Genomic DNA, 11,048 nt, shown 5'->3' with positions numbered 1-11,048 from the left:
TCCTGCTTTTAAACACTGAAAGAAAACATCCCCACTTATAGTGCCTGTAGGGCCTAATAAAATTCTCATTACATAGCACTGTATACATTCTTCAACTGATTTAACAAAATTGTTCATAGCCAAATGAGTGCAATCTAATAATTTCTTTGCCTGAATTCATTCACAAACATGTCAAAGACACCAAAAAACTGTTCTCTTTAGCATTTTAACAAAGTTCAACTGCTGTTCCCCCCAGCAAACACAGAGTCAATTTTTCATTTTCCCTTAAAAATCAATTGCTTTTTTCCTTCCAACAGCCACTTTACCAATGCAAATCACCATTCCAAATATCCTTCTGAGTATTGGAAATCCTCATGCTTATATTCACTTACTCCTTCTTTCCACTACACCCTCAAAAGTTTCCAACCTGTTTTCCAATCACTCTGTCTGTTGCCCTCCCGCTTGGGCCCGATCCTTTTTTCCTCGCTGAATCGTCCCGTCCATGGACACTAGCTTGTTCCACAACCAGTTCTTAGCTAGGAGGGTGGGCTACTCAACTAGCCCCCACCCTTCTGGTCTTGTCCCCAAAACATTTCTACTCACAAGACTACCTGAGTCCTTCCTAGTAAGGCTTGCCACCTGGGCAAAAATACATGGCCATTCACTTAACACATAATCCAAACCCCTTTGGGGGTCTACCCAGAGACCCACCCATTTGTCTGCTGACACTTAAACAGAAAAGAAAATTACACAAAAAGCAAAGAAAATTACAGTCTAAGCCAAATTTTTCTACTTCTATTATATTGTCCGCTACGGGGGGGGGCGGGACTGTAAAAATCTCAGGACAACCTCAGAGCTTCATCGCACACATGGCTTCCACCCTGAGAAATTACGAACGAGAAGTTCAGTTCCGCTCACACACCTAACGCCCAAATGAACAGAGCAGAAAAACATCAGTAACCGGTTAAACAAAACAGAGCCAAAGCTAAATAGTGCACCAAAACCAAATAGTGTTTCCTTATTCTATTAAAGCTCACCTATAATCATGCTATTCTTAACACATAACACCAACTGTACCAAACAAAGCAAACATAAACTAACAAGGGTAAAACAGATAGATGGTGTAAATTCTGCAATGCCCCCCATTCTTAATTGCTCACCAAACTGTGACAAATTCCTGTTACTAATTTATCCCTCATGTCAGGTGATCAGACCGACAGAGCATACAATCAAATTTTAAAGCTTCATTAAAAATAATAAAACAACAATGGAGAGTATTGGGAACACTCCCACATCACTCAGGAAAAATATGAATGCCCCAAGCCTTAAGCCACTTTAATACTTACACATATCCAGACTGGCATGTCTGTGTATAATGTTCAGAGAAGGGAAATAGGTGGACGGGAGATTATCCTGTATACAGCTTGTCCAGCATTTCCAACATGCTGCCACTCTTGGGATGGCTGTTCTTTTACACCCTGGAATCTCCTGCGGCGTCTCTTTCAGAGATTCCAGTTCAGGTCAGCTGCCTGTCCGGCTTCAGGGTTGCAAAAACTGTTGGATCTCACTGAACCGTTAAGCTTTGCAAATGCAATCTCAGTTTTGTAACTTATACTGCTTTTTGGTTTGCCTTTTTTTTTATTTTCCACAACCAGCTGGGGCTGAAGCAGTTTTACTTAGCACTTAGCATAGTTCCCACTAATTCATGACCTTGAACACAAAACAACTTCTCCTTTATCTCAGGGCTAAGCCGAATTTCAAATTAACCCGTTCCTAGACAAATTGCTCACACTGTGTCAGAGGTTTTTCTTTGTGATTAAAGCTCCACTGAGATATATGATTTTATCTAGATTGAAGGTACCTTCTAATGGGCATTGTTTAAATGAATTTTCACGCGTATACAGATTCCAATCATTTAAATACCTGCAGGTTTTAGGACCATAATGTACGTACATGTAATATGCTGGGGTACCCTTAGGGGGTAAGGTGGAATATTTAGACAGTCCCTTACCCATATTCCACTCACACAGGAGAGACTCACAAGGAAAGGGGAGGGAAGATGGGTTCACACACTCCTAGACCCAGGCAGCTTCCTCGCCGGACTATGCCAGGCTGAGTCAGCCCACCGTGGGTCGGATCTCCTAAAGATCCACTAGTTACTGGGCTAGCCACTCACACTGGTGTACACACACACACACCAAGGCCTCTTTTTCTTCCTTTTTCTTTTTTTTATTTATTTACTGGCTTCCACAGGGGTGATATGCTATAGGTTTATAAAATCATGACTGGTGTTGAAAAATCGAATAAGGAAACCTTATTTACTCCTTCAGAAAACACATAACTAGGGGTCACGCAATGAAATTAATAGGAAGCAGATTTAAAACAAAGAAAGTATTTCTTCACAATCAACCTGGGAACTTTTTGCCGGGAGATGTTGCAAAGGCCAAAACTATAACAGGATTAAAAAAAGAACTAGATATATTCATGGAGGACAGGTCCACCAGTAGCTAATAGCCAGGATGGACAGAGATGGTGTCCCTAGCTGCTGTTTATCAGAAGCTGGTAGTGGGTGACAGAGAATGAATCACTTGATGATTGCTGTCATGAATATAGGGGGACGGGTAGAAACCCTTATATATGCAGTAAAATAAAACCCCTCCTTAGTAGCTGTACTGGATCGCCTTACCTGTAAGGAGTTAAGCAGTTCAAATAACCTACTTGGCACCTGACCAGAAGGACCAATGAGGAAGAAGATACTTTCAAATGTGTTTGGGGGAGGATTTGTTTGTTGTTCCCTTTTGTGGAGAGATGGAGGGTGAAGCCAAGCTGGTACAATATCTCCTGAAAATATACCTGGAATAATCCATCCAAAACCACAGAAATTGTAAGTAGGACAAGGAAATGCATTAGTTTATCTTTTGTTTTGGCTTGTAAATTTTCCTATTGTATAGAGGTATTTTTATTTCTGTTTTTGTAACCATGAAGCTGAGTACAGAAGGGAATCCTCTGTGTTTTAAATCTTTTTATTACTCTGTAAAGTTACAAGAAATCCTGATTTTGCAGGTGTGATTCTTTTATTTATTTTTTTATAAATAAAGTTCTTCTTTTAAGAACCTGATTGACATCAGTGTCCTGAGGACAAAGGGTCTCGTCTGTTCTCACATTGCTTAGGAAACTGATTGGTATATTATTCTCAAGGCTCCCCAGGAAAGGGTGTGAAGGTACTTGGGGGGATATTTTGGGGATAGGGATTCCAAGTGACCCTTCCCTGAATGTTTGTGTAAATCACTTGGTGGTGGCAGCAATACCATCCAAAAAAGGGGAGTAATTTTTGCCTTGGGGAAGCTCTAACCTAAGATGGTAGAATATAAAATTAGGTGGTCTTTCATGTGGGTTCCTACATTTGTACCCCAAAGTTCAGAGTGGGGGACCCTAACAATTACCCTGTTCTGTTCATTCCCTCTGAAGCACTTGGCATTGGCCACTGTTGGAAGACAGAATACTGGACTAGATGGACCACTGGTCTTATCCAGTATGGCCCTTCTCGTGTGCTTATACAGACCCCAGATGTATCTGTTGCCTGCCATAATCTACTAGACCCCACTCCCCTCCTAAAACTGAGATAGAACCCAGGAGTCCTGATGGGGCCTCTCTCTCTCTCTCTCTCTCTCTCTCTCTCTCTCTCTGTGTGGAGTTAGTAACAAAGTAATAATATACATTAAAATTTTAAACATAACCAGTGTCCGTTAAGTGACTTGCCACAAGACATCAGAACACTTTAGTATTAGAGCTGAGTGGGTCTAATATTTATTTCTCTTTCTTTCTTTTATATAGGAATTAGATACTGTGCTCCTGTCAGCTAATTGCTAAGTTATCTGCCAAAACCCAAGAGTTTTCAAGAGCCTAAGAAGCCCCTGGAATCATGGTCCAAGTGGATGCACCCTAAGAAAATCTGAAATGTCTCCCTTGCAGCTGAGGATGTGAGGAGGGAAGTGGAAATGATCCAGTGAGTGACGGGGGAGGGGAGGAGAGGAGCGACTGACAGAGTTGGGACCTTGGACAGAAGAGGCAGAGCAGGGGTAAACCCTTGGCTGAAGAGGTGGAGTAAGCGGAGGGGTTTCAAGGGTGCAGTTACCAGCAATTAGAAAGGTGGCCACCCAATGAGCCGTACACAGACCGGTTCCCCAGGTTGTCAGGCTGACACAGCACAGTATGATCAGGAAAGGATTTAATGTCTTTTGACTGCTCAGTCAGTGATTCAGAAAGGAGGGCCCAGCACCACATCAGCAGTCAGCTGTGCTCAGTCTGAGAGCCAGAGCACCAGGAGAAAATGTTTAGGTTCCTTTATGGGTAAAAAGATGGAGCAGCCTGCCCCGAATCTCTTTGGTCCTTACCCCATAGATGACAGGATTTAGCATGGGGGGCACCAGGAGGTACATGTTGGCACTGAGAATATGGAAATGCAGGGGCACATTGTGGCCAAACTGGTGTGTGAGGAAGGAGAAGAGACCTGGTATATAAAAGGCTAAGATGACAAAGAGGTGGGAGCCGCAAGTCCCAAAAGACTTGAGCCGGGCGTCCTTTGTGGGGAGGCTGAAGATGGCCCTGAGGATCTGGGTGTAGGACACTGTGATAAAAAACACATCCAGTCCAATAACAGACAATACCACAGAGAGGCTGTAGTAACTACTAATGCGGATGTCGGCACAGGCCAGCTTCACCATGGCCATGTACTCACAGTACGAGTGGGGGATAATGTTAGTTGTACAATATGGCCACCTTCTCGCTATGAAGGGATAGGGCAGTACGAGCATGGCACTGCGCAGCACCACAGCCAGGCCAATCTTGGCCACCACGGGGTTTGTCAGGATGGTGGAATGTCTCAGGGGATCACAGATGGCCACGTAACGATCCAGAGCCATGGCCACGAGGATCCCAGACTCCATCCCTGTGAAGCAGTGAATGAAGTACATCTGGGTGAGGCAGGCACTGAAATTGATCTCCCTGGAATTGAACCAGAAGATGCTCAGTGTTTTAGGCAGGATGGACATGGACAGGACCAGGTCGGTGATGGCCAGCATGCAGAGGAAATAGTACATGGGCACATGGAGGCTCCTCTCCCTCTTCACAATGAACAATGTGGTGGAGTTCCCCAAGATGGCTATGACGTACATGGCACAGAAGGGAATAGAGAGCCAGGTATGCGTTACCTCCAGGCCAGGAATGCCCAGCAGGATGAAGGTGGAGGGGTTGGTGAAGTCGGTTGTGTTGGAATCTGACATGGAGTAGGGGAGAAGGTGTCCAACTCTGAGGCAGAACGGTGTTTCCTGTATGTACCATATGTTCCCCTTACTTATTGTATGTGATCAGTGTCTACGGTGATGGTCGCAGTGCAAATGCCTGGATGGAGAGACAATGTTAATATGAGACACTACGTGTACTACTAGAGGTTGTTGTCATGAGTGAAGAAGATTGTCCTCTCTTGACACACTAAAAAATGACATGTTCATTATTCAGATAAATGAATTATAAAAAAAATAACCTTACTAATGCCAATTCCATATTTTATGGTGCTCTGTGTGACAATAATTCCTACATGTTGTGTTGCTGGAAACCTTAATAGGCATTAGCAGGAAACACGAGTGTGGAAGCTGGTTATTCATCATTGTTCCTTAATGCAATGAAAGCCAGGCTAGAGAGTCCATGCTGTAGGGAGTTCCTCATTCACTTGGTTGCTCAAAATCTAAGAGTGGAAAAATACCAAACCTTTAACTAAATATGTACCAGAGGGAAACATCCCAACTAGAGCACGTCTCGGGGGAAAAACCGGGGCATCACTGATAGCAGCTTGGCTCATTCACAGCAGTGGCCAAAACAAAGATAATGTTTGGATGCCTAAGGAATGGGAGGGAGAATAACCTGGTCTGGACATGTGCTCCATTTTGGTCACCCAGTCTATATAAAGGATATAGCAAATGAAAAGGGGATTTCCAAGGCAGGCTATGAGAATGGGGGAGGCTGCCATCTGCGGACTGAAAAGTCTGGGACTGTTTAGTTTAGAGAAGATACAAAGAAGGGGGCTTATGATAGAGGAGAGGAAAACAAAGAATGGAACTGATTACATTCAAATGCACAAACAGAGATCAGTTTCCAACCAGTAACATCTATGGATACTTTTTGTTTCAGAAAGGCTAATTCCCCAAAGCTGAAACAAATTGTCAGCAAAACTGATCGGGAGGAGAAATGTCGAGAGAACAATGTGAATGTGAATTGGGCGTTCTTTACGAAGAGTTTATTAGAGAGCTAAGAAACTTCAATACCACAGTTAAGAGTGTACACAACTTTGGCTACAAATTCTGTTCAGTGGAAAGTGAAGGAAGCAGTTGGGGGGAAAAAAGCAACATATACATATATAGAGAGACACACAAACAAATAACTGGCTCTGAAATCTAGTAGAGAAAGGCAGAGCAAGGCCTAATAACTGGAAGATGAAGCCAGACAAATAGCAGCTGGAAATAAGAGTCAATTTTTTAGTCCTGAGGGTGATTAACATTTGGAGCAAACTGCAAAGGGAAGTGGTGGATTCTCCAGTTCTCCATGTCTGTAGATCCAGACTGGATGTTTTTCTGGAAGGTCTGCCTGAAGACTTGTCTACTCTTTAAATGGTACAGTGGCTCTGCCTTCCCGCTTCAGTGTAGACACTGCTTACACCCATGGCAGGGGTTCTCGCATCAGTATAGGTAATCCACCTCCCCAAGAGTTGGTAGCTAAGTGTATAGAAAACTTCTTCCATTGATCCCCATGCCAACTATATCGAGGTGAGGTTGATATAGCTAAATCTCTCAAGGGTGTGGATTTTTTTGCTGTTGCTGTTGCAGAAAAAAAGGAAATGTAATTTATGGAGGTATAGCATGCAAGGCAAAGGAGTACTGTGTCTAATTTTAGTCTCCAATGTATAGGAAGGACAAAGCGAATCTGGAAATGACCAGAGGTCATATGAGTGAATGCTGAAGGACCTGGGTATGTTTAGCTTGGAAAAGAGGAGATTGAGGAGGACATGGCAGTGGTCTTCGAATACTTGAAAGGCTTCCATAAAAAAGATGGAGAACAGTTGTTCACTCTTGCCACAGAGGGCAGGAGAAGAGGCCATGGGCTCAAACTACAGCAAAACAGATTTAGATTAAATCTCAGGATAAACTTCCGAACTGTACGGACAGGAAGCCAATGCAACAGAAGCCTGGGGAAATCCTGGAGGCTCCTTTACTGCAGGTTTTCTAAAGGAGGCTGGACAATCATCTGTCCTGGATGGCTCAGACACAACAAATCCTGCATCTTGGCAGGGGCTTAGATTAGCTGACCCTTGCGGTTCCTTCTCCCCCTGTGGCTCTAGGATTCTATGATATAAAATCCAGGTGTAGACCAGGCTTTAGTCAAGCACAAGTTATTAGGCTCAACACAGGGGTAACTGGGTGAAATTTAATGCCCCATGTTATACAGGAATTCAGACTGGATGATCGAACAGTCCATTCTGGCCTTATACCCTATGAAACTATCGATTAAAAAGTGGGTCAGGCATTTATATTTACTCTGTCTTACAACACACGAGCAAGGGACCATTGAATTCTATTGGAAGTGTGAATATATGACACTGAAAAAAGAATTTTTTTATTCATATAATCCATATTTGGCCTGTGGAACTCCTTACCACAGAGGTTACTGGAGTAAAGAGTTAAGCTGAATGGGATTCACTAATGGATTGGCCATTGTAGGTGGTCCTGGTGACACTACCGTTACTTAAGGCTGTCTGACACCTTCAATTAGAGACCTTATTTTCAGTTTGTCAAACTTTAAGCATTTGGACTGAAATTTCACATGTTGTTTGTCTGCTTCCAGCTGAATTGTTGTTTTCTGTTTGTGTGTGTTTCTGGCATAACATTTGAGTCAACTTCTCAAATGAAGCTAGGAGAAAAGATGTGTTGCCCATGTTGAAAAATGGTTATAATTGTTCAAGTGAAGCGCCCAAGGAGCTCCATGGAGATAAAAGTCAGGTAACATCCTCCCCCGCCCCCCGCCCTTAACAACCAGAGCTCTGAAATGCAAGAGGAGGAGATGACAGTGTCTGTGCATTAACACACAGCTGGCTCCTGAGGTTTCAACTCCATTCCTACTCCAAGGGGAATTTTGCCTCAGTGGGGCCTGGTAACTTATGGGCCAGGGCCTCACAATTTGGCCTTTTATTGTACATCCTGAAGGATCTACTGTGACACTGAAATGAAGTAACCTTAGGGCTGGAGGCCGTCCACCTGGCAGGGCCCAGCAAAGAGGGACATTTTAGCCCATGATACTGAGGCAAACTCATCGCCTGTAACAAAGGCCCTTGCATGTTTACTGGCTGTGCAGAGCAAAAAGGACCAGAGACCTATTATTAATCCCATCACGCCAGCATTGCACTGGGTTTGTTTAGCAGGTGAGCTTCTCAGGAAGAGATGGTACCTGTGAATATTGAGATGGAAGCGTCTTCCCAAGGAAACCCCCTCAGGTAGCCGTGTTCCACACCTCTCTCACTCCGGCATCTGCAGCAAGATCCCACACTGAGAGCTGACACAGGGGTGTGCTCCAGTTATAATATAGCTCTGTGCAATCCCAGGGGGGTTCTCTCAGACTCTCGCAGAGAAGTGGCATCTGAATGTCAACAGGCTGGAGACAAGCCTGTCTGCGCTTCTGTGCTCTTTATCCAGCATTAGGAGTAAACAGTAATTAAGGGACCTTCCCAAAGGAGATGAGAACTCTTGGGCACTGTGCTGATTCAGAGAGGAATTGGCTGCTCTGTGCATTTGTGTATATTTACAACTTATAGGGATAATGCTTAAAACTCAGTAGGGTCTGATAGCCTGTAAAGTCCCAGGCGGGATGTGTAGATAGTAAACAGACAGATCTATAGAAAGATGCCTGAGGGGAGACACCAGCACTTTGTGCAGCACACGGTTCTGTTGCTAAGGATCAGAGTAATTCTCACCAGTGACTCTCATCATACTGTGCAGCACCTTTCACTGAAGGATGTTCAAAACACCTAGCAAAGGATAGTCACTATTACCACAGCCCCATGAAACAGATAGGTAAACTGAGGTACAGGGAGATGTTATATTGCCAAGGTCATAGAGATTGGGTGGCAGGATGATAGACAGAACCCAGACGCCCTGACTTCCCTGCCATAAGCATGGTCTCTTTGTCACACCAAGAGGGAAATGGACTCCTGCTCTGGCAGGGGCTGTTCATTGGCTGGGATGCAGAGGAAAGGCTGGAAGAGAGAGCCTGAGCCTTCGTCATCCTCTCAAAGTGAACCTGAGGTTTTCAGAACTAGCTGGAGTTGGTGAGCTCCCCGCTCCTGTGAGGTGTGAACTCCAGGACTCCACTTCCGCTCTCGCTCAGAAACCTGCCAACGCAGTGTGATGCTCTGTACCTTGGGGGAACACCCTGCACACCCATGTTCATCCTTATAATCACAACAAGGAATCTGGTGGCACCTTAAACAATAACAGGTTTATTTGTGCATAAGCTTTCGTGGGTAAAAACCCTCACTTCTACCGATGCATCTGTTCAAGTGAGGTTTTTTACCCACAAAAGCTTATGCCCAAATAAATCTGTTAGTCTTTAAGGGGCCACTGGACTCCTTGTTGTTTTCATGGATACGGACTAACGCAGCTACCTCCTGATATTTGACATCCTTATAATATGATTGTGTGGTATCCAATGCAAAGTTTGTGATGTTGGGTATCTGTGACACCCTAAGGTGAAAATTTCACCTTTCAAATGTTTTGTGCTACACAAGGCTCTTCACATTTCTGTAAAGTGTGTAATAACCTGTTCCCTCTGCCTCACTGGGGCTATGTCTGCACTACAAACCCCACAGCAGCACAAATGTACTGCTATAGCTGCTCCCTGCAAGTTGTGCTGTGTAGCTGCTCTACGCTGGCAGGATAGAGCTCCCCACCATCATCATTAAACCACCCCTACTGTGCGGCAGGAGCTGTGTCGGCTGGAGAGCGTCTCCTGCCAACGTGGGGCTGTCCACACTGGCGCTTTTGTCAGTGAAACTTGCCAGTGCAGACAAAGCCTGAGTTGCAGGCTAGTAAAGACACCCACTGTCCCAAGTCCTGCACTGTTTAAGGAGATTGCAATTCTCTGCCGCTCTTTTTTGCCAAACCCAGCTGCTTGCATAGATATATCTCGAAGCTCTGCCTGAATCTCTTCCTGGAGTCTGCTGCATTGCCCGAGAGTTTCAGGTCCTTGGGGGTTTCAGTTGTTCCATCTCCAGAATGGATCCTTTGTAGTTCCCCACAGCCCTGTTATCTCTGCCCTCTCCTCTGGTCACCCCTCTGGTACCAGGGGTTGTCTTGGGAATTCATGAGACGGAGGCTCAGTCTGCACTGGAAGGTGGGAGGTGTGATTGGAACTAAAGCGGGTTACAAAAGCTAACGGAGAGCCACATGCTCCCAGCTGTGTGTCTGGTGCAGCCGCCACTCAATGGCCCGTTCTCGCTAGCCCGTCTAGTTCCCCTAACATATGATCTGCTTTAAAAGGCCCAGGACATTCTTCTAACTGCCAGGGCCGGGTTGTGCAGTTCTGCTGTCTCACGACCATCCAGAAACCTATATAACCACCCATTCTTAGTGCTGCTCCTCCCCCATCTCGCTCCCTACCCCCTTTCTGGTTTGTTACAAACAGTAGCTGTCTTGACTTAATTTGATCGATCAGCTCTTTGCGGCAGGGTCTGTTTCTCCTTATGTTTGCAAATTGTCCAGCACAAGGGGCCCTCAGCTGGACGGGGCGGGGGTCTGTATTCTTCCAACATACAAATAATGATCATAAATAATCAACACACTAATCCAGCCAAATCAGGGCCTCCCCACTTTGACTTCAGCTACAGAGGAGGGTCAAACCATGCTTGTCAGCTACAGAGTGTTAGTAACTTGAATACAGGTGGACTCGGCACTCCTGTTCCGCTTGGCAGGAAAATTCATTTGGTCTAATGTCAGTGCTTAATAACCCAGGTGCTCCGCACTGGAGAA

General features: G+C 44.8%; 1 protein-coding gene across 1 annotated transcript; it reads right to left on the bottom strand.

Moving 5' to 3' along the window:
• Positions 1-4,313: 4,313 nt before the first annotated feature.
• On the bottom strand, positions 4,314-5,267 carry LOC120388222 (olfactory receptor 52B2-like). The gene has a single exon (XM_039509906.1). It carries the CDS (start codon positions 5,259-5,261, stop codon positions 4,314-4,316), a length of 948 nt encoding a protein of 315 aa, XP_039365840.1. The 5' UTR covers positions 5,262-5,267.
• Positions 5,268-11,048: the final 5,781 nt, after the last annotated feature.

The sequence above is a fragment of the Mauremys reevesii genome, linkage group 1 (assembly GCF_016161935.1).
Source record: "Mauremys reevesii isolate NIE-2019 linkage group 1, ASM1616193v1, whole genome shotgun sequence".
Lineage (NCBI taxonomy): Eukaryota > Metazoa > Chordata > Testudines > Geoemydidae > Mauremys > Mauremys reevesii.
The sequence above is the reverse complement of the archived record's forward strand: the minus strand, read 5'-3'. Positions and strand labels throughout refer to the sequence as shown.